This window comes from Salarias fasciatus, chromosome 6 (genome assembly GCF_902148845.1).
Source record: "Salarias fasciatus chromosome 6, fSalaFa1.1, whole genome shotgun sequence".
Lineage (NCBI taxonomy): Eukaryota > Metazoa > Chordata > Actinopteri > Blenniiformes > Blenniidae > Salarias > Salarias fasciatus.
In genome coordinates this window covers 14,861,922-14,889,874 of record NC_043750.1, presented here as the reverse complement: position 1 = coordinate 14,889,874, position 27,953 = coordinate 14,861,922, and the positions used below count along the sequence as shown (strand labels likewise).

The following is a 27,953-nucleotide window of genomic DNA, read 5'->3' as shown; positions in this document are numbered from 1 at the left end:
CCCACGAACGCCAAATCGCCGCATCTTCTGAATGTTTGAAGGTTGGATATTCTGGCTGCTTCTCACAGCCCAAAGCATCGAGTGAGTGCGCTTGCCTGGAGAGGCGGGACCGTGACCCGGTTACACGTTAAACAGGCAAAGCTGTCTTCATCATTTCCAGACCAGAGGGCTATAGGACTGCTTCGTTTTTTTTCTGTGAGAACCACCATGTCTGACTGCAGGAGACAGTGGAACCGAGAGGATGAGCTGCCGGTCTACCTGGCTGGACCGATCACCACCGGGCCGAACCAGCGCAAAAGCTTCGGCATGTTCAGCTCCGTGGAGGGGGCGTTTGACAGCAAGACCATAGACTTCGACAGCTACGCAGTGGGGAGGAAAGGGAGCCGCACCCCGAGAAGCGGGAGCCGGGAGAGGCTCCTGGACACCGGTGACACTTTCGGTAAGACACCCGGTGAGGCTCGGGAGGGCTCGCGGACCGCCTCCCCCGGAGACAGAGGCGATGCTCGCACCGGAGCCGAAGTCAGATTTTCACCAGGAAACGAAAGCGCAAACGGAGAGGTACGACTGATAATCTCTGAGATTATTATTCACTTTCTTATCAAATACAGCCTGTTTCCAACTGAAAGGCAACACTAAGCCTTGGTTAAATTAGTGCCTCCATAATTTATCATTGATTCGGAAAGATAGTCTTTGCTTTAGAGCGCAGGGTTTGGAAACCCATTCATACCCAGAGCTATTCTAGATATATACAGCCTCAGTCTACATAAATTATGAACTTTAGTGCTGCATTGCAGTTTATATATTCTGGCTGGCATTTGCATAGCTCTATAAAGCATATAACAGGTTTTAGGTGTGTGGTGCTGAAGTGGACAGCGCCACTCAGCGCCGCCTCTCGCTGTATTGTGTTTGTGTTCCTCACGTGAGTGACTTGTATACATGTTGGTGGCGTGAGGGCGCTCTCGTCTCTCGCCACATGCGTAGCTAGTAGCTACACCATTTTTTTTTTTCCGGGAACGCCACTGGGTGGAAGCTCGGCTCGCTTTGGCACCGGGCGCGCACGCAATAGGACCGTCACCTGTCTGTGACTGAGCGCGCTGCACGCAACCCGACGCGGCCGTGCGGCGGCGGATTCATCGCTCCGGCTGGGACTGACACAGAAACAGTAACCGACTTGTATATCGGAGCAGACAAAAGGGGTGCAGAGAGCGGCGGAGGGCGTAAATTAAACTCTTCCAAAGAGAGAGAGAGAGAGAGAGAGAGAGAGAGAGAGAGAGAGAGAGAGAGAGAGAGAGAGAGGGAGAGAGAGAGAGAGCATGTCTGGGACCGGGTACCAGGGGAACAACAGCATCCCCCACCTGACGGTAAGAGACCCGGTCTGGACCGGCGGCGGACAGTCGCCGGAGGAGCTCCGTTGAATGCAAATCCGTGCAGCAAACGCCAAGAGAAAGGGGATTAAATTCTTAGTGATCCACAGAGAGCACAGGGCCCTCTCATGTTGCCTCTGTGTGAAACTGCAACCCCGAGATAGGTGACTTTCCTCGGGTTTGAGTGTCAGATCGAGCATGGGCTCCTCCTCCGGTCTGGATTGTGTAATCTCAACGCATGTCAGAGGGATTAAGTAATCTGAGGTGACTGTGGAATCAGGAGTCGTACTGGAGACATACAAACACTGATGTGTGGGAATGGATCCTTCGCAGTGCTTTTATAGTTTACGCAGTAGCTCTGATTTGAATGAATAAATAAACTCTGGTTAAAAGAACTACAGTTTAATCTAAAGGGTGACAACAGAAGTGATGCTGCATAAAACGGTGTGAACGTTTCCCCTTTTTGTGAGCATCCCCATTGGCTAGAGATGCTGATGGTTCAGCAGGCTGTCAGCTGTTGTCATGTGGTACCATGCATGATCAGTAGTTGCTATGGAGACGTAGCATCTTCCTGATGGTGTTGCCAGGCACCCTGGGTGTTGGAAAGAGGGTGTGGACACATAGTAGTAAGACAAAAAAAATGTGCTTGTTGTTGCACCGTGCTGCTAGATTTTCCATGTTGAACAGATTCTACAAGTGAAATGAGGAGCCGTATTCACTTTTGGTAAACTCCAGCCATACAAAGCGCTTGCGTGACTCCGAATTTTTGTCCGTCCGTCCACTGTGTCAATTTTGTTAAAAGGTCACAGATTATATAACTGATTGTGCAATCCGAGTGTATATCAAAACAGTAACTCATCCTCTCCCTCTCTCTGTCCCTCCCTCCTCCCCTACAGAGTGACAGACTGCTGATCAAAGGAGGGCGAGTGGTCAATGATGACCAGTCTTTCTATGCAGATGTCTACATTGAGGATGGGCTTATCAAGTACGTGTTTCAGGGCATTTAATAAATGTATTGTTGCATGAATTGCAGTCTCATAGTTGCAGTTTTAGTAAGCAATCCACTGTTGTTCATAATTTCACCTTCTATTCTCCACCTTCACAAACGTTTTTCACCCATACCCGTGTTTTTTCCTGTATTTGCCCTTGTGCATGTTTTTTTCTCTTTCGCCCTTCCTTATGTTTCATCATCTGTCTGCTATCTGGCAGGCAAGTGGGGGAGAATCTGGTTGTCCCAGGGGGCGTGAAGGTGATCGAGGCCAATGGTCGTATGATAATCCCGGGGGGAATAGATGTCAACACTTGTCTGATGAAGCCCTTCCTGGGCACGCAGCCCGTTGATGATTTCCTGCAGGGCACCAAGGCTGCACTGGCCGGAGGCACCACCATGATCAGTGAGTGGGAATACCTCGAAAAAAGACTGTCCATTTCTATCCCAGTGCAGAACATAGCATGATCGTGTCAGTGTGTATCAGCGTTGTGAAATAATGTACGTACTGCTAACCTTTCATACTTTCTACCTTCAGTTGACCATGTAACTCCTCAGCCTGACGACAGTCTCCTGGAGGCGTTTGAACGCTGGCAGGAGGCCGCAGATAAAAAGGCATGCTGTGATTACTCTCTGCACGTGGACATCCCCCAGTGGAATGAAACTGTCAAAGATGAGCTGGAGCTGTTGGTGCAGGAGAAAGGTGTGTTTAACTATGTTCCAGACATGTGGTCGTCACTGTAATTCTTTTCTCAATCCCTGCCTTGAACACATTTCACAACAATAGGGGCAGATTTAGACACAATTTAGCGAAGTGCTGAATCCTCTTACATTGAAAGCACAGGGGAGATTCATTGTTCTTGATATGATGCTGTCATGGTGGTAATATGTAATTTTTTTGTAATCTATTTTTAGTTTTAAAAAAACTTATTTTGGGAAAACTACACAAGAACACACCATGTGAACCAAAACAGCAGCTTGGGTGTCGTGTTTTATCACAGATTGCTTGGCTCACATGTTAAAGATACGGTCCATTTGATCTCAGATGATTCTCTATGATCTTCTTTGTTGTTACTGTCATCAGGTATCAACTCTTTTCAAGTGTACATGGCTTATAAAGATGTTTACCAGATGACAGACTCTCAGGTATGCTAGACATTTTCTCCATGTACACTGTTTTAATGCTAATTTATTGATTTTATCACTTCAGTTTTGTAAATTTCCATTTCTAATCTGCCCTTTTTTTTGTTTTTTACTCCTGTAGCTGTATGAAGCTTTTTCCTTCCTGAAGCAGTTGGGTGCCGTGGTATTAGTTCATGCTGAAAATGGGGACCTGATAGCTCAGGTAAGTGCTACAGTCTTTCACTCTTATAGTCCCATATAACTTTCACTGGAACTGAGAGATGTTCTTGTTACATAACTCTTTGGCTCTCAGAGAGATAGAGAGAGAGAGAGAATTAATACTGCTGCCGCTGCCGCTGCCGCTGCAGAGGATGACAGGTTTATCTTAGGCCACCATTACTGTAGACTGTTATTATACTAATGATGGTGATGTAATGGTGATTAAGATGGTCGAGGTGAAGGTGCTGATAATGCCGGTAGCAGGGATGACAACTATTAGTTGTGGTCATGAAGACGATGGTCCCCCATTAATAGCACAATTATGGCAGAAGCTATGAAGTACGTTCAGATAAATCACGGTAATGAATGATAATTGAGGAGCTGATGAATGATAATGATATCCTTGTTAATGTAACTGTAATGGAAATGGGGAACCGGGTGATGAAAAACTACTGCAATCCATGGTAAAAGAAAAGGTTTGTTTCTTGTTATAACATTTCTGTGATGCTCATATTGTTGTGGTGCTCATGAACAGGTATTCTAGGAAAGTAGGTCCTGATTCATTAAACCCTAGTTCCGAAGTTTCTACTACTTTCTGCTACCTAGGAATTTTCCAACAGTTGATTGTGACACAAAACTTCTCATGAAGGTTATTTCAAATGTGTTTCAGGAACAAAGAAAAATTCTGGGAATGGGAATCACCGGTCCTGAAGGTCATCCTTTGAGTCGACCCGAGGAGGTTATTTTCATACATCCTCAGTGTTTCCTTGTTCATCTAACTTTGTACTGATTTGATTATATATTTACTTCATTTCCATGCAGCTGGAGGCTGAGGCGGTTTTCCGAGCCATCACTCTTGGTAACCGTGTAAACTGCCCCGTCTACATCACAAAGGTGATGAGCAAGAGTGCTGCAGACACCATCACTCAGGCCCGGAGGAAAGGTCAGCGCTCTCTCTTTTATGAGTCTTTCTTTTACTTTTATAATCATTTGGGTTAAACTGTTTGGCTGCCGTTACATCCAGGATCTGTGGTGTTCGGTGAGCCCATCACAGCCAGCCTAGCCACAGACGGTTCTCACTACTGGAGTAAAAACTGGGCCAAAGCAGCCGCATATGTGACCTCTCCACCTCTGAGCCCTGATCCCACAACTCCAGACCATCTCCACACCCTGCTGGCCTGGTAAGATGCAGCCATTTCAACTATTTAAGATTGCTTTTGAATCCAAAGTTCCAACTGTTTGAGGACAAAAAGTTGGAATACTTGAAAAAGGATGTAAAGTTGCAGAAAGTTCCACTGGCCCCAACACCCGAACAAACTTTTCTAATTAATGCATGCTAAGAGCCAAGGCAAACCTGGAGCTTCATTTAGCTGTGACCTCTGCACAATGTGAAATGCTAATCAGCTTTTTGACATGAAAGGAGGCATCAACACGGACCTTCATTTCCTGTGCAACAAACAACTGTTCCTGTGATCCGTAATTTCAGTGCATCTTCCGGTAAACTAGCATCCCAGATGGGGAAAGGTAAAGATGTCTGAGAATTAAGGAAGGATGGACTTGATTATAGATAAAAAAAAGGATGGGTAATTGTTTTGAAAGCTTTTCATTTTGATGTAAGTAGAGCAGACGCTCCATGTAAATCATCGAGAGAAATGAACCAAACCCACCTCCCTTCTCAGTTCAAGTACTCAAACACTCATACACATATACAATGCATAGAACCTGCAGATGCACACTTTTGACTGTCCCCGATTCCATAAATAGCACACGAACTAGAATCCTTCATCATCTGTTGCCTTGGCTACCAAGTTCGTCCCTCCTCCTCCTCCTCCTCCTCCTCCTCCTCCTCCTCCTCCTCCTCCTACTCCACCTTTTCCCCACCCTCCCTTCTCTCCTGCCCTTCGACCGCAACTTTAGCTCCTCAAGGCGGATCGGCGCTGTCACGCTTGTGCTGTGACATTGCTGTGGTGTTCGAGCCTCTCCTGAAAAGACAGGGTGTATTTTTAGGCTCTTGTTCAGAGACGTGAACAAATGGAGAGAATGAAAAAAAAAAACCCTCTGCCTTCCAGTCTTCAGCAAGACCTGTTATTACCATAATAAGCACTCTGTTGGCATCGGGGTGATGATCCCAAAGCAGACCATCACAGAGTAATCATTGTAATTAACAAATAAATAAAAGGCCATACATCAGAAATTATGATAATCATAGCATTTCATTAGTCAGTCTGAGCCTCTTGCCAGTGCATGTGCTGTGGGATTGCAGTGTATCTTTCAGGGTGTCTTTCTATCATGTGATTTGAGCTTTGGAGATGGGTTCTGCAGCTCAGTTGCATCATTCTGGCTTGTTCAGCAGGCAGGTTTCTACATTACTCCTGGTTTATCTCATATACTCAAAGAGGACACCTGGTGGCTGCATGCAGGAGTGTCTGTCTTTGTGTAGTGCCTTTTTTGTTTTTATTTTTAAATTGCAGCCTGACCTGGAGAATTTCAGTAGTTTGACAGCACTTCAGCATTTTAAACATTATTTACAGCATCTCTGATGATTTGATCTTTGACCCTGTTGCCCTGATGCAGCGGTGACCTCCAGGTGGTGGGCAGCTCCCACTGCGCTTACAGCACTTCTCAGAAAGCAATCGGTAAAGACGATTTCACCTTGATCCCAGAGGGAACCAATGGCGTGGAGGAGAGAATGGGCTTCGTCTGGGACAAGGCTGTGGTGAGCATCCGGAGCATCTGTGCGCTTTTGTCTTTTGTTTGAACTCACTATTGTTTTCTAAGTATTTTATCCACTTCTTTGTCTCGAAGGCCATGGGGAAGATGGATGAAAACCAGTTTGTTGCAGTCACGTCTACCAATGCCGCTAAAATCTTCAATTTGTACCCACGTAAAGGCCGGATAGCGGTGGGCTCGGATGCAGACATCGTAATCTGGGACCCCGACAGCGTCAAGACTATCACAGCCAAACTCCAGCAGTCGGTAAAATGAAGAATCAAAAGGAGCTCGGAGGGGATTGATGATGAGAGAAAGGGGGAGGATTTGTAAATCATCTGAAGGAGTCGAGCCAATGAAACACACACGGGGGAAAAAGATGCATTAAGATGGATTCGTACGAGACTGCAGCGTGTGAAATAGGATTTAAACTGAGTGAGAGATCACAGGAGGTGACACACAGCCTGAACACTGCTTCCAACTTAGAGTGATATTCTGTTTAGTCTGGATGTCATCTCATATTGTGGCAGTGAATTCTCGAGAGGAAAACGCTGCAGATACGTATCATTCTATTGCCTGTAGAATTGATTAAAAAAAAAACAACAACATGATTTTACAGAATTTACAATGGGATGATAAAAACATGCTTTGTTTTAATACTTTGAGTCTCAGAAAAAGAAAAAAAAAAACTCCATTAACCTCTTTTCATAGACATTTTTCCAACTCAAACGGAGGTTATTTAACCAGCACAATACCCCTTTGGGCAGATCAGGACATACGTTCTAATCAGTCTCCCCTCAGGAGAATCACATCAGAGGTTAGAATTTGCCTTGAGCAGTGTGATTCAAAACTGGAAAACGCTGCAGACGATAAAGACAATGGTTAATGTATTCGGTCTGTTCTGCCACTCTCAAAGGACCTAATCCTGACTGGTGCCAGCTTTGGGTTATAATCCCCCCTTCACCCCTCACCCATCCTGTGCTGCCATCTATACTCCCATCCCCCTGTATGGACTCCAGCGCTCTCTCTGCTTGCCCCGGGCCTCTCGTTTATTCATCCCCCATCTTCTCAAACGCTGCATTTTTGCTGCATCTATTAAGCCCTCAGATAAAACAGAATAACTGAAACAGCACAGTGGGCCTAGTCGATGGAGGGCTTCTGCGCTCCAAAGGAGGTGCTGTAATAGAAAAAAAATGAAAGGACTCTGTTTTGTTATGCTGTGTAATTTTCCTTATCCACCTTACTTTGCCTTACATTTTCCTCTTCTTCTTTTCTCCCCAGGCCTCCGAGTACAACATTTTTGAAGGTTTGGAGTGCCGCGGCGGCCCGGTGCTGGTGCTGAGTCAAGGTCGAGTAGTTTATGAAGACGGCAAGCTGCAGACTCAGCAGGGCACCGGCCGATTTATTCCTCGCAAGCCCTTCCCAGACTACGCTTATCAGCGCGTGAAGTTCAGGAACCAGGTAGTAAAACTCTTTCTGATGTTTCTGGAAGGATTATGATCAAACCTGTGACCCCATTTTCATTATTCTTTGTAAACGGTGTAGTTGATTTTCAGATTTATGAACCTAACTGGTGAAACAAAAAAGCAAAACATTTCCTTGGATGTGAGTGTTTGTGACTCCTATAGTTACACTTTATGACATTTATTCTAGAAAAAAGCAAATAATCGCTGAGATTTTGCAGCTCAGATTGTATCAGGATAATGGAAGCTATAGCTTTATTAAAATCTTAAATCAAGCCATGAATCACATGTCCTCCAGTATTTTATTTAATTTTTTTAATCCGAGACTGTATTGGTTACAGTTCTATGGATCAGTGCAGACGGGGGATCAAAATGCAAAGTGAAGTACAGGACTGCCGTGAACAACTCTGGGTCAATACTCATGTGGTCAGTCAGAGATACAGAGATACGAAGAGATAATCCAAAACTCAGAGCTGATGTTATATAAACAGAGCTGGGAACAGACAACAGAATAGAACAGATCTAATCCCAGAGTGAAACCCTTCGGAGTGTTGTGTTTCTCTAAGAAACTAAGCTAACGAAGCTAAAAGCAACTGAAATGTTTTATTTTTGTATCTCTGTCTTTTCTCTCTCCAGGTAAAAACCAAACAGGGTGTAACTCGCGGGATATACGATGGTCCAGTGTACGATGTTGTTCCCACTCCCAAATACATCACACCGGCTCCGTCAGCCAAAACTTCCCCGACCTCTCACCAGCCTCCACCCGTACGCAATCTCCACCAGTCCAACTTCAGTCTCTCCGGTAAGAGAAGCGCTGCTTTCCTGAGCTGAAACACAATAATAATCCAAATACTGAATGCACTGAACATCACTGTCTTCTCTTCTCGTAGGTGCTCAGATTGATGACAATGTCCCACGCCGCTCTGGCCATCGCATTGTAGCTCCCCCCGGTGGCCGCTCCAACATCACCAGCCTGGGCTGAACGCAGCTGATGTGGGGTTTCACCCATCGAATGTGTGCAGGTGTATATGTCCGACTGAGTTCGAGCACATTGGCATGAATGAATACCTTTGTATTTTTAGGTACAATAACCACGTGGTCTTCGCAGACCATCAGGATTGTATCAATTTAATATGGTCACACATAATAAGCACATCGATCACAATAATTATACATGTGAAAAGAAAAACAAGTGTTATTGCAATATTCTAAATGTAGGTTAAACTTTGATAAAACCATGATCAGTACACATACACACATACACATTTTCAGTGTTGGACCCCTTCCAAGCACATCCAAATGTGACCCTGACTCATATTGTTACTTCCTGTCTCGTGTGAGCATGACCTCCCACCTCCACTCCTGCCTCTTCATGTCTTACTGTGTGGGTCTGCTCAGACATGGTGCTTCTCTCCACCCCTCTGGTGGACAACTGTGGAAATTACCAAAATAAATAAATAAATAAATAAAAATAAAAATAAAAAAGATTTCCCCAACAAGATTTCCACATCTGGTTTCAACATCTTGGCAATATTCAGTTTCAATGTGGGTCAAGTTTTACATATTGCATGGACACATCTTTAAATATTGCACTATTAGTGGTTTATTGTTACAATGGAGGAACACTGAGAAATGTATTTAATACACATTTTCCAACACACGGTATTCTTATACTGATTAATGTATGCTTTAAAAACTCAGTTGCATTCAGTGTAGATAGAAGCAGTTGTTACTAGGTTTAAAACAATCAGTTTTTACTATTAATGTGAATTTCAATAAGCGCAGTTTTTGTCAATCACCATGTACTGTATGCAAATATGTCGGTACTTACCCTAACAGTGTGAAAATATATGCAGAGCTAAAGCAAATAAAAGGAATGATTAACAGCTAAAATGCATTGTAGATTTATGTACCTCAATCATAATTTCACAGTACAGATCTCACAATGTGTGTCAGTCTTCTGTCAAATATTCATATGCCAGAAATAGCTTTCTTTCTGCTGTATTGAAATGATGAACTCGTTGCTGTAAAACAGCTGCAGCTGAACTTTTAACACATCACTGGGAAACTTTTTACCCTGTTTTATTTCTTTTGATTACTTTTGAGTGTTTCCTTTGTAATGGTGCATTTAGTATTTCTGTTCCGCTCTGTTTTGTTGCTGTTGTCTGATGTCTGCAGTGGAACCACTAACGAATAATAAAGACTTGACTGTTGTCAAAAAAAAAAACAAAAAAAAAAACATGGGAAATGTGATGACTTTGACAGATCCATTCAAACTACACAAAGATTCACAGGAACCTTGTTCGAAGAACAATTTTAAGGTGAGATTAGGTCCTCTGGTGTCAGGCGCACATAGTCTGAAGAACTCTTTCATGTGGAAAGTGGTAATATTTCAGAATATTCCTTCTAGGATGATATATACTTGGAACTTTTTGCATTATAAAGTTGCACTTAATACCAGTATCAGTGGAAGATCAGTCAAGTCATTCAGTGATTTAGATATTTTGTCATGCTAACCACAACCCTATGATGAGCCAAGTGTGATCCTCTTATTCCAATGCTTTTGAACAGATTTATTTGTCAAAAGGCTTGTATTTGTCCTGAATTGAAGGAGTTAAAGTCCTGAAATATCCTTGAGCTTTTCACTAAGGTTAAAGTTTACAGATTTTTTTTTTTTTTTTTGAGTAATTTGATGAATGTACCCTAACAGAAATTCTTTTTTAATGTAAAAAACAGTAACCTTTGGATGGAAAATACATTTATTGTACATGCTGTGTAAAGGTCTTTAGCTGTAGTGGAGCCAGAGTGGGGGCAAGGGGGCGGTCGCCCCGTTTCATGTGATGTGTTCACATTTACTCGTAAATAAATTATTATAATAAAATGTTCAGTGTGTGCGAGAAGGTATAGCATGATTGTGGGCTCCAATTTGCCAGTTCTTACATTACGACTGTCCATGAATGCATCAGAGCTGTAAGCCAGCGCTGATTGGCTGTACAGCGTTAACAAGTTTTTTCTTTTGCACTTGATCTGAACTCTTTGGAGGGAAGTTAAACAGTATGCTAAACACTATGCTAGCCGCTAGCGGTACTACCCAAAACCGAACATCGGAGCCACTGGTGAGTCAGTGAAACCCTCAAAAATATTATCTTTATCAGAATGCCGTGGTCTTAAACGCCTGCCTATTTGAATGTGCCTTGTGTTGCTCTCAACTATAAGAGACCACCGAGTCTATTTTTTTTTCTAATATACGTGAATTCCAAAAGATATAGATAGCTGTGTCTATAGCTATCTGAATAGATTGTGTAATTTTAGACCAGCTGTGTTCATTTTATATTTAAGCTGTAACAGATTTAGCCAATGAGTTTTTATCTGACTTTTCAGCACCATGGACAGCGGACGCTCTGAGCTTGATGCCTTTCAGGATGCATTTGTGTGTGTGTGTGTGTGTGTATGCATGCGTACGTGTATTTGTTCTTCAGAACAAGTTTGTGAACTGGTTTGTGACTTTATTCTGCTTTCTGAGGCATATAGTTTTGCTTGGTTCAATAAAAGTGAGCATTAGTGTGTTGTTTGATGGTAGGATGAGGTATTGTGTGAATGGTAAAATTACTATGATAAGGGCGCGTGGAGAATGCTCTGCCCCCTCTGTACTGAGCCCCACGCTCTGCCTGTGGTCTTTAGGCTTTGTCAAAACATCAAAAGATTCCTTTGGTATAAGGTAAGTGAAAAACAAATTTCTTAACAAGTTAGTGATATAATCTGATGAAGGAAAAAGAAATTCAGAAAGAGAATTTGTGAAACTGTGAAGACATATAATACATGAAGACTTTCTGATTTATTTGCAAACAGCACTTGCAAGCAGTGATTTCAGAATAAGTAATAAAGAGAGAAGAAATCAGTCATTTTATCATTTAAATAGAGATGGAATTAGACAATAACGTTTACCTAAAAAATTAAATAGCTCAGAAAGTAATGAGGAAGGAACTTCCAAAGGCAAATATCACACTGCGTAATAGATTCAGTTTTTTTTTTTTTCAAGGATCGAAACTCAGTTTTTGCTTTGGATGATTTAAAATGAATTCTGTGTCTGTGTCGAGTTTCATTTCAGAAATTCCCAGAAGACAGTTTGACAGATGGAAAATAGGTTTCTATACGATGCCGGGATTGTAAATGCAGAGAAAAAGGTCAAGAATGATTAAATTCACACTGAGGAATATTCCTAACATATTTATTTTCTTTTCTGGCAGTCAGGAGGAATCTGTTTAACAGAAACCCCATTTTACATCTGCCCTAGAAAATAAATCACAATGTTTCACTCATAGCTGCACTTTCTGTGTGGAGCATTGAATTATCAAATTCATTTAGGAAATGCATGTTTCTCCTGAGATCAAATGAAATCTCATCACTTTGCTCACCTGCATTGATCTCATCTCACATTTTCATGCACATTCTGAAATCTCTGCAGCCTGACGACGCCAGTCTGTTGAACACTTTGCTTCTGTAAAAACTCTCGACAAACCAAATTCTCATTTTTTCCCCCCAGGGAATGAGGATTTGTATCAACTGCAGACCTTTTTTTGTCCATTAAAACTGCTCCACCGTGACCCGTAAAGAGGTGTTTTAGACCAGTTATGCTTTTGTGCTGAAGCTTTTATGTTAAAATTTACAGATAATATCTGACGTTCATCATTACACTCATTGTGCCACCAAGGAGGGATCTGTGGCGTTAGTGTGTGGTGTTTAAAAGGTCAGAGCGGGCCGCTGAGCTTTATTATGTCAGTGCACATCGCTCTTGTGACAGTTCAGCCCATCCAGATGGTGATTGCAGACACTCTGTGGGACTCCACGTCTGAGGACAGAAAGAGAGAGAGAGAGAGAGAGAGAGAGAGAGAGAGAGAGAGAGAGAGAGAGAGAGAGAGAGAGAGAGAGAGAGAGAGAGAGAGAGAGAGAGAGAGAGAGAGGAAGAAGCTTTTAATATGTGTGACGGCAGAGTGTGCTGGAGAGCTGTGCCACCTCAGGGTAACTGGAGTAATAATGCTTTAAGAAGCTCCCGTTAAGATATTTCAACACCCGCTATAAATTAAGAATTGATCATCTATCTTACATTTAATAATGATTGAGGCATTACATCATTGTTCTGGCACAGCAGATACCGCCTGTGAGAGGAATTAATCGTGGGCTACAGGTATTAATTCAACTGCTCGATGATGCATTGCAGCTGGTTAAATTGCGATTCTGCTTTGGATTTCACCTACTTGAAATTCATTCTTGAGTATACTACCTTATTATCATATCCCTTTGCATGTTTTTTTTTTATTTTAAGCCACTCCATTGTTGAATTTTTCCCTACTTGGTGTCATGCACAGAAATAGCTTCTATCCTTCCATATTCTTTATTGGTGCGTTACACTCAGAGTCATGAGTGGGCCAGAACCCAGCTGACGATTAGCAAACGCAGAGTACAAGGAGTACACATCACCAGTCCATCGCTGGATTGAAATGAAAAAATAAATATCTTATTCAAGGCAGGTGTGCCTGTGAAGGCAAGACGCAGACATGCTATCTATCATGCTGTACTAGATATCAAGGTTGTTGTTGTTGTTTTTTTGCAGCCCTATAAAGGATTGGCAACCCATCAAGGGTAGCCCCTGTCTTATAGCCAATGCATGCTGGGATACATGCAGCTCCAACCCCTGACTTTTACAGATGAAAGGATGGCTGGATGAATAACAGACTTAATAGCATCACCTGAAACTGCTTTATCTGTACTAACCGATGCTTTAAACTGGTGTGAATGGACAATAAGTGTTTGTGTTGTATCATTTAAATTCTTCTAGTGAACCTTATTTGGAGCCAAATTTAGCCATAAACTCTCAAAGGACACAGCTATTTTTTTTTTCCTCATTAATGAAACCTCCACCCTTGTAGTTGTGGTTGTTGTTAGCTCATCAGCCTTAAAATGGTTCAACTTCCAGTGTTTCGCAACACAGTATGTAATTATTTATCACTACAGCTCCAGTGTATCAGCGCCCATCAGCGATCCCAGAGGAATCCTTCCCTTTATTGAAGTCCTTGACAATAACAGCTAATTTACTTCACTTAATTTCCACGTCTCATCCGGCAGAGATTGGCATTGCTCGTTCTCAAGTGCTTTCTCAAAGGAAAACTCTTCTGTAGATGAGTTTGCTGGAAACGGCTGCTTTCTTTAATTCACAGGCCTGACGCAACAGTTTAATATGTTACGACCATGGCCGTTTATTAAACTCTCATGCATTGGAATGTTTTCATTATAGCCACCAGAATTCATTATATCCTTCAGTATTTTACTGCAGCTGGGTTGTAAAATAAAGAGAAGAGGTGAATGTTTAGAAATCTGTCGTTTTGATCTCACTAATCATCATATTTAATGTATTTTTTTTCCAGGTCTGATGTTATCATAAGAAGTGATGTGGGATTCTGCACAGCATCATATTTTTTGATGCTAATAAGAAGCATCAAGGTGAAAATGATCTTATCTGTACTTAGAGAAAAAACACATCTTTAAGAATTTCATGAGCAGCAAATGAGGGTGTTCTGCAGATATGCTGCAAACTCTAATGCACAAAAGCCTTTAATACAGCAGATTAGTTATCGCTCTGCTCTGTGATCTTTCCAGGGGAAATCTCTTCTGGCTTCACGTACTTTCATTCACACTGTATATGGGAAAGAAACATTTTTTCTGGCATCCAGAACAGATGAACTGAATCCAGACAACATCACCTTCACAGAGACCAACAGAGACCTGCATGCTGCCGCTGCCATCTGCTGCGGGAGCAAACCAAAGAGATGTAATATTGAGCTTCTGAGGCTGAAATTATGCATTTTTCCCCCCCCCCCCACATCATCTGGTGCACATCACACAATCACACGAATGGAGAACAGTAGAAATGTGTGTGTGTGTGTGTGTGTGTGTGTGTGTGTGTGTGTGTGTGTGCAGAAGTCTGAACAGGTGCAACAACAATACAGTCACTTCCACGTCCCTTGAAAGAGCGCAGGCCGCTTTTTGGGGAATAACAGAAGATCGACGGCATCCAGGCAAATTACTGAGCCAGCTGTGCTGTTCTTCCACCGCTGATGGTCCCGCATGCCCCTGCTGCGAATATCAGAGCTGCATCCAGCCACTGTGCAATAAACAAGAAAATACTGTCGTTCTTGTCTGAAAGCAACCACACAAGCGCTGAGACCCAATCAGAGGAGAGTATGAGGAAGTAATGAAGAAGTGCACTCTGTCTGTTCGCCTAGATTCTTCATCTCTTTGATAATATACACAGGGATATATCATTTGAAGCGTTGCCCTTTCACTGCTATCAGAAAGATGATTAATTTGAAAGATTTAAAGCAAAGTTTGCCCAATATAAATGTATCTAAAATTCCTAGATGAAGCTGAATAGCATTGGGATAAGACTAATAATGCTTTTCATTCAAATCAAATCACTTCTCCTCTGAAGTCAGCATACAAATTCAACCTTTCAAGTCAAATAAGTCAAACACTTTTTTTTTGTTTGCATTGTAATACTCACTTTGGCCAGTTGGAGTCCATGTTGAGCTGCACTGAAAGGTCAAGTCTCTGCTTGAGACTTTTTTTTTTTTAACAGATCATGCTGATACACTCAGGATTGGTCTCTTTGCTGCAGCACGGGGAAATTGCACATGATGAGAGAAAGTGGGAGTTATTATTTTTTTTCAGAGGGTAGCATCAGTGTGAATTATACATCCTTCCATTTACTCAACTCAGAGTCGTGGGAGGCTTGAGTGGATTTTAGCTGACTTTGAGTGAAGGCTGGTTCCATCCTGGACAGGCTGCAGGGCCATCGCAGGACACACACACACACACACACACACACACACACACACACACACACACACACACACACACACACACACACACACACACACACACACACACACACGCACACAGGCCGGCAGTGCGGGCAGTTTTAGTGCCACATATTAACCTCAAACGCATGTTTTTGCACAGCAGGAAGAAAACTGGAGGAAACACACTGGAAATCATGAGCTAAACACAGATACTGACCCTGAAGACCTAACTTGAAACATGGACGGGTTTTCTCTGAAACCAGCTTTCTAAATAATTTACAGAGCAGATACTGAGTGGCGGACCAGCTGCAGTTTGGGCGGCACTCTTGTGTCAAATTAAAAATGTCTCTAGTTTGAGCCTTTCTTTGTGGGGTTTGCATGTTCTCCCTCTATATGTGTGTCTGGGCTCAGCGCTCTCATCTCATATGGAGAGACTCCAAAGTTCAAGCCTGTGTTTAACTGTTCTGCCTGTGTTTTCTCCTCTCAGCTTCATCAGTTATGGCATGTGAGTCTCTGCCTGTCTCTCCGTTATTGACCTGGTGAGCTGTCCACAGTGTGTCCTGCCATCACACACAGTCAGCTAGGATCTGTTTGAGTTAGATAAATCAATCTATGAGATGAATGCACAGAATTTTTTTTCTTCAGAGGTAAGCGGTTGATGAAATTTTAAAAGTTTGAGGCAATTAATGCAATCGACCACAGCACTGCCGTCACAGCTGCACTCAGAAGGAGTTAAAAATCTGTCTCATAATTAATGCCCAGCAGCCAAGCAGCTGTGTGGTTAATAACGAAAACGAAAAGGAATTTTGTTTTTTTTTGGTCATGTGAAAGGTGAAATAAGGTGAACTCAATTTAAACGTGCCTCTGCAATGAAGAAAGGTCACATGTTGCTACTTGTAACTCACCTGGAAGACACAAAGACAAGACACACCCAGAGAGGCTTTTCCAGGTGTGTGTGTGACGATAGCAACACAGTTCATCATGGATATTAACAAGATCAACAAATGTGTGAAGACAAACAAAAAGAGACACAAGTTGATCATTTTAATTAACAAAGTCAAATGTGTGAAGGCAAAAAACAGCTAAAGTTATTTCTCTTTTACATTTGAGTCTCATACCTCAGACTGAACTAAACTGTGTGACTCTTCAAGATGAATGTTTTTTGCTTTGTTAGATGGCTAATTAGCATCACATTTTAAAGCCAGTTAATCCCAATACATGAATAGTGAACCAGCAGCTTTGTCACTGAGGAAAGATTTTAAGTAAATTTCAACACAACACAGTGAAGAAATCCTCATTTCAACTGCGAAAATATTTTAAGTGTAAAGCTTAATTTAATCTGTGGAAATTATTTTACATTTTCTTCAGAACTTAATGTAAAATCAATGGTCTGGTTCTTCTAATCTCACATAATTCCACCTCCTGATCTAAAACATGCTCATGTCAGTTTAAAACATACATCCCATCCTGTCATTTCCCTTTTCACTTGAAGCTTTGCATTTTTAAGCAGCGTGGCTTCACAGAACGGAGTCCAGGTGCTGAACTGACAGGCCCACGGTCCAGACCGTCCATTCACAGACAGCATTTGGCTCAGCGTGAAACAAAAACATGAAGCAACGGAGGCTGCGGCTTGTGGTGGAGCTGATAAATCCTGAACAGGACAGGAAGTGTTTTTTGCACTGCATCACGCAGTGAAAAACACACCTCCAAATTTGCCAAAATAATTGTTTACACACACTTCAAACCCTCACTGCAGCTGCTGCTCACAGAGATGCTTGTGCTAAATGACACTGGAACATAGCGGCAACTCCAAACTGGAGATTAGATTCTGGGGGAAATTAACAAAACCATGAATGACCGCAAACATCTAGATTTGTGTTACTAAGAACTATGTTGTGCCACAGATCTGTCCTTCCATTGATCTCCTGTTCTGTGATGTCTGTGTCAGGGGGTATGGATCGCTGCAGTGATCCCAGCTGACGATGGATGGAGGAAGAACAAAGAGATGCCTCATAGATTGTTTCTATTCTTCCTTCTTTTACGTCTCTTCATCAAAGCAACAAGCTAATCCCAGCTGACGATCAACGAAGGTTCATCCCGGAGAGGTCATCCAGACAAGAGCACTGGTAGTCACACACACAGGCAATTAACTTCAAACATATCGCTCTGGACAGGAAGAACATGCAAATTCAAGTTACTCTGTCTCTGTAAAGACTTCACACCTAATTCAGCTGCACACAGAAAGCAGAATTAAAAGGGGAGCACGTGTGGAAGCTTAAATAGAAAGTTCCTGTTTTTGTCACTTTAAAAGTCGACCCCCGCCTTTCTGAAATGTATGCTGTGAAAACACGCTGTCTATGTGTGTTTTTCAACAACTGTTCTACCAAGAATGCCTGTGGCACAGCTTTGATGACTTCTGGGCGTTGTGACCATGAAAAGATGAAAACGCATAAATGACAGCCAATGGAGGAGCGCAGGGAGGATCACATCTCAAATCATTTGTCTGGTGTATCAGTGAGAAGGAATGTTTACAGCTCTGCTGCGAGGCTTTCCTCAGCAGAGGAACACAGTACTGACAGAATTTATCACATCTGCGCTGCTTTATGCTCAGTGGTATTGATGCTGAGTGCTTCTTTGGTCTTGGATTATTGCGGCACTTTATTATAGATGTTAAGCCCACTGGACATCAGTGAAGATCTTCTTCTGATTGGACGGTGAAATGAGCGCCACGCTGAAATCCACCGTACTGCAGGAACGTCTCCGTTACTCTGAAGCCCCGGGTCCAAGGTTCTTTGTGCATGTAAAGGCTTTTCCGAAGCAATCCTCTGCAGTTCACTGTCACTCAGAAAATGAGTCGGCTTAAGCCTCTGAAAGCATCTGACAACTCCAAAGACCATTTGATATACTGGACACTGTGTGAGAAGGTTAACATTTGACGATTTATTTCACAAGAGGCCTCCCTTGCAACATTTTCTATCTTTATAAAATCAATAAAATGCACATCCACCGGGTCTACCCCTTGAATTTAATTAAGAGATCAAAGAACCTGACATCCTTCTTCTTCTTCTTTTGGCTGTGCTGTCACTTCCTCATCCATTTACCTGGTGAAACAATGTGATTTATTTACAGAACATTCTACAGTGACTGCTTATGTAGGATGACTTACAAGTACACACTGATTGATACGATTCTCCCTCTGACACTTTGAAGGAGGCTGCCGGCTCCTTTCACAGCGTGGCTTATGACTTTTCTTTTATGTGTGCTTTTATGACTTTATTGCAGGCCGCTGAACAATCAGTCCTGCGGGACGCTGATGTCTGGACCGCTCTTTGCCGAAGACTTATATCCGTGGACAGTAATTCATTTGTTTTTCCTGGCTGAAAACAGACTTTTAGTGGATGTGACACATGCTGGCGTTTTAATAAAAGTAATTACGCTAATTGAAGATAATGAGGCCACACAATTATGTGGCTCTCCAAATCCATGAGTTGACATTTTAACTAAACCCCCAATCAAATGCGAGATTGTTATAAGCCACCAGGCTGAAAAGAAAAAAAAAAAAAAAAAAAAAGAAAAAAGAAAAAAGCCCCACACAATTTAACTGGAAATCCGTTTTAGTCCTTTTCTCAAACAGCCCAATTAATTCAACATGTGATGTGAATATTCAGTTATAATTGTTTCAAAAATCAATTAGAAAGCTGCATTAAGTGATGGACTTGTGACCTGCGGGAGGTCCAGGCTTTAAAAAATGAAAGTCAGAGAAAACACAGTGCACTCTTTGCTTTTTAGTCATTAAGACACAAAAGATAAGACACCAAATGTTAGAAAACGGTTTGCTTTGTTAGATTTATCTGCTGCACAGGAAGATAATCGTTATCTTATCTGCAAATTGTTGTTTTGTGTGCCAGCTGCTTCACAGAGTTACACCTCCCTCCGCCTTTCTCGAGTCTTTTCTTCCAGCTCACAACTACAATCAGATGTGTTAAAGAGCTATTGTTCGCATATCAAATGTATATGACATCAAATGTGTTCGATTTGTGAAAATTAGCTCTCAGGTTGGGTTAGACAGAACATTTTTTTGTTCTATTGCAACAGTAATAAAAGGTAAAGCCACATTCTGTGTGATATGCAAAGCAGAGAAGGTGATTTGGGCTCAAAAATTAAAAGTGTTATTGATATAAATATATAAATAAAGAAGATGGGAATGTTATTGGAACTTATGGAAAGCTTTTCTTCCTTAATTGTTCTTCTTCGTCTTGTGCAGGTTCATAATTAATCGTGTGAAATTGCAGTTGTATCCATTCATGACCACATGATGTCAGTGTTGCATACTGGTCAAAAAACAACAACGGGTTGAGTTTTTTTTTTTTTTAGTCCTTCACACTAATCTTTGCAGGTTAACACGTATGACGCTTTTTTTCAGATAAGTTCTCCATCTTTGAAAAAAATATCCTGTTCAGAACATTTATCATTCACACAGAAATTGATTGAAGTTTTAGTGAAAGTGTGAGGTGAAATCCAGATTCTAAGCCAACTGCAAATTGACTTTACATAAAGGAATATGGCCTTGCAAGAAAGTAGCGGTCCATTGATCCTTTCATAGATACTTCTTGTTTGTTTGTGTCTCTCAAAACCTTTTGTGCAGAGCATCATGTCAGAGAAAAAAGTTTTAATGTGATCCATCCATCTTCTTTTCCAACTTCAGTTCTCGGGGCTCGGGTTACTGCACCACCGTTCAACCCGGAGGAAGTCAAGCCTGACATCATTTTTCAGCTTTTTTCAAAAATTAAAAACTGTATGTCTTCCGCACTCATTACATGTAATCAAAATGTAGCATTTCCTGTAATTAGTTTTGGTAATTAGCGCCGACTGCTTTCAAGTGTATCTGAAAGTCACGGTTGCATAAATTACTTATTTGTGAAGGATGAAAACTGTGAATCTCTCAAGTCAACTTCGGCACAAACCGATGCGGTCGCAAAGAAGATTGCTTTGCCGGAGTGTGATCCAGAGGACGCTCAATGACACCCCTCAGTGAGGAGTGAAAGGTCTGGATGTTCATGGAGGGCAGAGTCAAAGCAGATTCATGGGAAGTCGACGAGGGGGACAAACTGTGGCAAAAAGTGAGTAAGCATCAGGGGCGACAGCAGTCTTGAGGTGATCGTCGAAAGAACACGAGGGGGCATCAAAAGCAGTGAACTGGGCTTGAATCAAGAGCATCGAGAGCCATTACACACAGATATGTCTCAGAAACGTGCTTCATATTTACAGTATCGGCTCCTGAGCCTGAGGCAGGAAGTTTTTTTTCAGTCCAAAGTTGTCTTTTCACATAAATGTCAACTCTATAGTTCATTTGGAAAGTGAACTTCCAGAGTCTGGGGGAAAAGTGAAGAGGATCCAAATCCGAGACGCTTCCAGTCCAGTGTGAAGTGTCCACAGTCGGAGATGATTTAATGTGTCGTGTCATCCGCTGGGCTCTGTTTGGCCCGCCGTGTCAATGAGTGTCTACAAGGAGATTTGAGAGCACTTCATGTTTCTGCGTACTGACAGGTTTTTATAGAGATGTTGATTTTCCTTTTGCAGCAGGATGTTCCACTTGTTCACCGTGCCAAAACTCCTCAAACTGATTTGCCGGCCATGGCGCTACTGAGCCTGATCGGTGGGCCGACCGGCCTGAGCTGAACCCTATAGAAAATCTGCGACGGACTGTCAAGAGGAGGATGAGGGATGCTGGAGCCACGGAGCGGATGAGCTCAAGGCTGGACCGTCACGATGCAGTAACTCATGCATGAAGAGGCCCAACCAAGAATCGAGTCAAGCGATTGGCGTTTACTTTCTGTATTTTAAGTCATTTGTTGAATTGTTGGACATGCCGAACGATAAGTGAAAGCAAATCCTGCTTCTGTTTCTATGTCAGGGCAAAGACACAGGAATGGGAAATTAAGACTCATTTTTAAATGATCGTCAAAGATTCTGCTGGAGGAAACCCTGAGAAAACCTACGCATGCACAATGAGAACAAGCAAACTCCACATGAAAAAGGCCCTCAAGCCCAACCTGAACTCCAACCGGGGGCCCTGTCTGTGCAGCCCGCATCCTGTTTGTGAATTATAGATTGTCGATCCATGAAAATTTCACTGTTTCAAATAAATTATGGGTGTAAAGCTTTTCTTTGATACTGTCTTTTTTGTCTTGTACAAATAAACCCAGAGGTAAATACACAGTATGTACAAATACATGCTTGAATTTTCTGAATTTCTCAGCTAAAAGCTTCTTGTACTTTTGACGAACTGAAGAGTTTAACGAGAAATAAAAGGTAAAAGACACGATATGCCATCGGAGCAGTTTAAATCCGCCAAGGTTACTGATTTGACAACTCTCAAAAATTTGTTTCTGTTTGTTTTTGTTTTTTTTAAGATGAGGAAGGCCACAGTACAACACATCCACCAAGGATACGGCATGTGAATCGCATCATTTTTTTAATACTTTTCAATCCATTAAGCGACACCTTGTGCACTGCGATTCGGGGCATTGTTGTTCTGAAAGAGATCAATCCCATTTGGATGATAAAGGCATTTAAATTGATTTTTGGTAACTGTTAAAAGAGATGGATGGATCCAGCTGATGTCAGAAGAATGACCCCAACACGAACACTGAGCTCCCAAATCAAGCTGCTGAGGCAAACATTCAAGTCTTTTTCTACGTTTTGTCACAAGTCTGGAGATTAAAAAAGGAATTTCCAAAAAATTGAAAACATTACAAGTGTTATTGTTGGGAAAGATTCTTATTTCAGTGTTTCTGTGCATTCTCACTTAATTCAATCACCTCACTGTATTTACGGCCGCCCGTAATGATCAGTGAAACCGGAGAACGGCAATGTTTGAAGTTTTTAATGTCAAAGTCAAACTTTTACATGATTCATCTTCATACCAAACCATTCGTCGACCGCTCCGCCGGTTTCTCCTCATAGCAAATGCAATTAGTTCATTAGGTAATTACAACAAGGGAACGGCAAAAAACGAAACGCAAAGACCCTCCCAAAACAGAACAAAAACAGAAAAAAAAAAACTGAGCCAGTCCCGTTTAAAAAAAAAGAAAGAAAAAAGAAAACAGACGAGAAAAAACAAAAAAGCTGTTTTTCTTCTCATTTTTCTTTTTCTCAAGTGCAGATTTGAACCTTAAGCATGCCATCATCTTGTTATGGTTTTCAGTTGTCTGTTCTACAGTGTAGTTTTATCTGTACATGAATAAGGGGAGCAGCAGGAGGGGGCGACAGGTGCATGATTTCCACCGCAGTGTCTGTTTTCAAAAAAGTCTTGATTAGTGGGAAGCGGATGTTAGATGTGATGCTCCTCTCTGTCTCCCCTCTGCATTACGCAGTAGACTGAAATATACTCATTTTTAAACGTGCAGTATAAAAAAAAAAAAAAAAAGACACACCCACACAGATTCATGTACATCAAGTTCCCTTAAATCCAGATTTGAGGGTTCGAAAGGTGCGATCACCCCGGAACTGCCTTAAAACAGCAGCTTGAAGAAAAATCTGCCACTTTCAGGAAGCAGAGCTGTATCGGGAGTCTGTTTCCAGTTCTCTCAGACTGGGGTCTCCTCGGGTTCATTGTGACCGACACGTGTTTCTCCACCAGTTTGCTGTAGCACAAGAACAAGTCTTTTGTTGTTGTTGTTGTTGTTGTAATCTCTCAGCAAATGCATTTGCATGATGCAAGATAATGTGATTGTTTTCGGTCGGTCACCTTTTCAGAGTCGTCTTCAAGAACAGGCTTGAATTCCTTTACATCCTCAGCAGTCTTTCAGAAACGGAGCTTGGCAAACAGCCACGTCTTGGGGGGGGGATTTGGGGGTAATGACAGCTTATGGGAGTAAATACATCAGTGGGTTTGATTAACAGAGTTGTAAAGTTGAAAGTATATACAGGTATATAAACTGCGGAGCGTGTCCCATCTCGACTGTAAAAGGTAAGAAGGTGTCATGAGAGTTGCTGCTTTTTCTTTTTCTTTTTTTTACCGTTCAGTCAAGCAGCAGCAGTGTGACTGGGTTAAACACTGTGGCACACCTGAGTTTTTTTTTCTTTTTAACTTTCCCTTAAGAGGGTCGTCGCCTCTGCCTCATCTGAACCACATCTTCCCCCCCAAAAAAATTTTTTAAGAGACACGTTTACTGGCAAATTCCAGCAGTGTTACATTCGCCTATCCAGACATTAATGAGATCAGTGCAGATCAAGGGAGAAGAAGAGAGGAGAAAGGAAACTCATTAAGACCACAGGGACGACCTAACCCTATTATCCCTATCACACTACTGAGCCACACGCTGATGATGGGAATTAAGATGCGTTGGCCTCGATCCACACCCACTCTTTAGCCCAATGCAGCAGCGCATGTCGGAAGTCGTGCAGTAGCTGTTGGGAAGGACGAACGTGAAGGAGTCTGTTATCTGTGCAGTTCAGCACAGCAGTATGGGCGTGTTCAGGTCAGCACTGCGTGGTGAAACAGGTCGCAGCTCAACTCTGCACTCCTGCAACATTGTCTGTTTTTTTTTTTTCTTTTTCTCAAATAGCCAGTGGCATCCTTCACGCCAGCTCTGGGAAGTCGAAAGTGAAAAAAAAAGGCCCAAGGTTACTCCAAACTCACTCCTCAACAAAGAAATAACATATATATATATATATTCATCCACTGAAGCAAACTCCCTCGCTGCCATCATTATCTCCACTTCCCCGTAAGCACACACTTCGTACGCATGTATCCAAATAGGCGTGGTATCTAAAAAAGCGTGGCTTAAAAAAGAGAGAAAAAAAGTTTGCATTATCTTCCCTTCATGCAGAGTCTCTTTTTCCTTTCCTTTTTTTTTCTAAGAGAAATTACAGAAATTTGTTTTTTTTTTTTTTCTATGAGTCCTACTTACAGTGTGTATGCAGAATATCTCCTATTTCCACATCGTCTATCAGTAGTTACAGTTGATGGCGTTGAAATTCCCTTTAATGTAGCCTCACACATCAGTCAGAAAGATGAGTAATTATTTAAATACATTTCATGTTTAAATACTGGCTGGAGGGGAGCAGGCAAAATGCTACAGCTAATTCAATGAGGCAATATGTAAAATAAAAAAATATGAATAAAAAGACATAGTGCATATGAACTGCGCATTGTGTATATCTTAATATGTATCCATATGCATTTTCGTGTTTGTGTGTGTGTGTGTGTGTGTGTGTGTGTGTGTGTGTGTGTGTGTGCATGAGTTGTGTGTGCTCAGTTATCATGTATTAGAGTTAATGCAGTTTATTATATACTTTATGTTACACAGCCACTGAATCATGTCATAAACTGTGGCCCAAAGCATGTTCACATTCTGTAAATGCACCGTACGTGTTTACATGCTCAGGTCTGTGTGTATGTATGTGTGTGTGTGCGTGTGTGTATATGTTTGTAAGTGCCGCATGCGTGTGTGTGTGTGTGTGTGTGTGTGTGTGTGTGTGTGTGTGTGTGTGTGTGTGGGTGTGCATTTGTGTGTGCTTGTGTGCAAGAACACTTATCATACATGAACATCGCTAAGATATTGTAGATGTATAATGAACTCAGCACCTCAGTCTCCTCTGGATCTGCGGACAGCAGCAAAGACATTAACGCTGCCGTTCCGTCAAATACACACATACAGTATATACATACAGACTGGGTCCCAAAGAAAATTAATAAACAGGTATTTTCACACACGCTGGAGTACTGTGGCACTACTGACACTCTATGAGAATCTTGTATTCTGAACAGTTACATTTGATCATTGTAAAAAAAAAAAAAAAAAAAAGTCTTTGTTTTCACATTGTTGCTGTTTGTTCTGAATCACGTACGTCTTTAAAAGAACAAAACCTGATGTTTCATATCAGGATTTTTTTTTTCTAGTTCGTAACTGTACAGTGGCCACACTCGGTTGTACTTATTCTGTTTGAGATCCTCGTGGGATTAGCAGTTTGATTGGTTAACACCCCTCCCTCTCGTGTTATGATACAGTTGATTAAGCATTAGAAAGTTTGATTGGCTTGAATTAGATCCAAATAACTCAATCAAAGACCCGTTACTTCTCCTTATCTATTTTCAGTGGATGAAACCTCAGTGGTGTTTCTCAGCAGATGGTTCAGTAGAGTTCAGATCCGGCCTGCCGCAGCCTCAGCTTTAAATGCACCAAAGCATTTATAGCATCAGGATTCATAAAGTCTCGATCTCCTGCTTCTTTCTCCTTCACACAAATTCCTCTGTTGCAAAGGTTCAGGCATGCATTGGATCCAGGTAAAAAGAAGAGAAGACTGTCCTCCTCCACATGGACATTGTAGGATTTTTGCCTGTAGGTAACTTTTACGAGTAGATAAAAAAAGGGTTTTTTTCCTTTAAAAAAAAGAATAAGTACTCCAGATTAGAGCTCTGAAAAGAGTTGATCCATTCGGCTCCAGTTTAAGTGCCTATAAATATTACTCGGAATCCAAAAGTTCCAGTTTGAGATTAACTTTTGGCGAGCCTCTTTTCTGAAATGTTCACACCTTCACAGATGGAAAGTCAGTCAGTGCTGATGTCTTGTCAGTAAAGTTTGAGCGATTCCCTCTTCGGTGGTTTAAAAAAGGGGGGACAGTCCAGGTTGAACTGCTCCGCTGCAAGGCCATCACAGGTAGACCTCACGGCGGGACAGCGTGAGGCAGGACGTGGTCTTGTAGTCCCCGCCTGTCCGCGTCAGCGGTATGACTTCGGGGGGGTTCTGGCCTTCTCCTCCGTCTTCCTCCGGCTGGCGCCTCCCGAAGCCGGCGCTGCTGAACGTGTCGTAGGACGCCGAGGTCATCTTGCGGTTCAGAAGGTTGCGGTTGTGATCGCCCATGTTTCTGTTGCGGTCTCCCCTGCCCAGGGTGCCCAGCGGATCCCCGTTGACCAAAGGTAATCGCTGACCTTCGCCGCCGCTGCCGACCACCCCTGGCTCGGAGCTCCCAGCGCTGCCGGCGCTTTCGCTGTCGCTCTCGTGGTCGTTGCCGCGCAGGTTGTTGTTGTCGTCTCCCGGGGCGAAAGGTAGAGAGTCGCGGCGGGTCGCTGCCGTGGCGTTGGCGCTGCCGCGGCGAGGCGCGGACCGGCATCCAGCACGTGTCCGAGTGGCCGAACTCATCACACTCCCTGGTGCACTTTCCCGTTAGAGCCACATCTGGAAGCTGCCTGGCATCTGGACGGACAAGAACGGTGAAAAGAAGAAGAAAGGAATGAGATCTTTATGCTGACGTTGGTGCCTCCATTCATTGTTTCTGAGCAGGAGAATCAGCCTTTCGAACTGGAATTGAACCGAAACAGCTGCGGTTTCAATGTGAACGCGAAGCCATGAGAAGACAGTGAAACAAAAAGTACAGCAGAAGAGATGAGGAAGACAAGGGGAAGAAAAATAGGTCAAAAAGAAAAAAAGAAGGGGGATGAGGCTAAGGTTACAAAGGAGGGGGTAGAATATGGAGGGAACAAGAAAGGAAGAAAAATGCTGTTGGAGCAAAATGAAAATCGCTGACTTCTAAAGAATGTTTTTTTTTAAAACAAGAAAAAAAACACTTTGTTCAGCATTACATGAAAGGTGAAAAGACGAGGTCACGCCCAAAGCTTATCGATGCCAATTAACAGACATTTCAATGACAAGTGTGACTTTCTTTACATCCAAGAAAGTAATTAATATTTGTTATTTCCCAGGAGTGCGGGTTCAACGGGCCGAGACTAAATGTAAATGCAATGCAGGGTCGAAGGTCACAGTGGTCATATATGGAAACCGGCCATTTGTGAATCAATACTGGGGAAAGGTTAGAGCACAATTAAAATGATGGAAGTGATAGTAAACATGTCTTTCCAGTCATTTGTAAGGTGGCTGTACCGTATTACAGAGATTCAGAGGGAGAAGCCGTTGCACATCTTGTGCTCACAATAAAATCAACACGAGCATTTTACAGTTTCATTTTGTAAATCCAGTTTTTCTTGAATTTCACACAGTGTTGCTGGTGTATTCCGAATCCCTTTTTTTTTTTTTTTTTGTGCAGCAGTAGCAGAGGCAGTAAATTTGTGTAAAACCAAACAAGCTCATAATTATGCAGTATAATTATAACCGACACAATGAATTCTCTGTTCGGTCCCTCTCTCCATCTGACCGTGACGAAAACGTATTAAAGTCCACAAAATCCTCAAGATTTCACACGTTGGTGAAAAAGAAGCATTTAACCAGAA

At 42.3% G+C, this 27,953-nt stretch overlaps 2 protein-coding genes across 4 annotated transcripts in view; one reads left to right on the top strand and one right to left on the bottom strand.

Annotated features, from left to right (window-relative positions):
• Window positions 1–33: 33 nt before the first annotated feature.
• crmp1 (collapsin response mediator protein 1) lies at window positions 34–27,734 on the top strand. Of its 3 annotated transcripts, XM_030094074.1 has the most exons (16): window positions 34–558; window positions 2,261–2,349; window positions 2,574–2,758; window positions 2,891–3,055; window positions 3,437–3,498; window positions 3,617–3,697; window positions 4,364–4,432; window positions 4,516–4,636; window positions 4,718–4,874; window positions 6,268–6,409; window positions 6,499–6,669; window positions 7,684–7,863; window positions 8,502–8,667; window positions 8,756–8,851; window positions 11,049–11,058; window positions 27,719–27,734. In XM_030094074.1, the coding sequence occupies exons 1-14, from the start codon at window positions 208–210 to the stop codon at window positions 8,845–8,847; spliced, it is 2,031 nt and encodes a 676-aa protein (XP_029949934.1). In that variant the 5' UTR covers window positions 34–207; the 3' UTR covers window positions 8,848–8,851; window positions 11,049–11,058; window positions 27,719–27,734. The 3 variants fall into 3 exon arrangements, with proteins under 3 accessions (XP_029949934.1, XP_029949933.1, XP_029949935.1); XM_030094073.1 differs by lacking the exons at window positions 11,049–11,058; window positions 27,719–27,734 and having other exon boundaries at window positions 8,756–9,041; XM_030094075.1 differs by lacking the exons at window positions 34–558; window positions 11,049–11,058; window positions 27,719–27,734 and adding an exon at window positions 1,313–1,361 and having other exon boundaries at window positions 8,756–9,041.
• The window catches only part of pcdh7a (protocadherin 7a), a 40,477-nt gene continuing 35,913 nt past the window's right edge, over window positions 23,390–27,953 (bottom strand). The window contains 2 exon segments of the mRNA XM_030094071.1: window positions 23,390–26,772; window positions 26,774–26,922. Of these exon segments, the coding sequence (XP_029949931.1) occupies window positions 26,380–26,772; window positions 26,774–26,922 (542 nt within the window). The 3' untranslated portion in view covers window positions 23,390–26,379.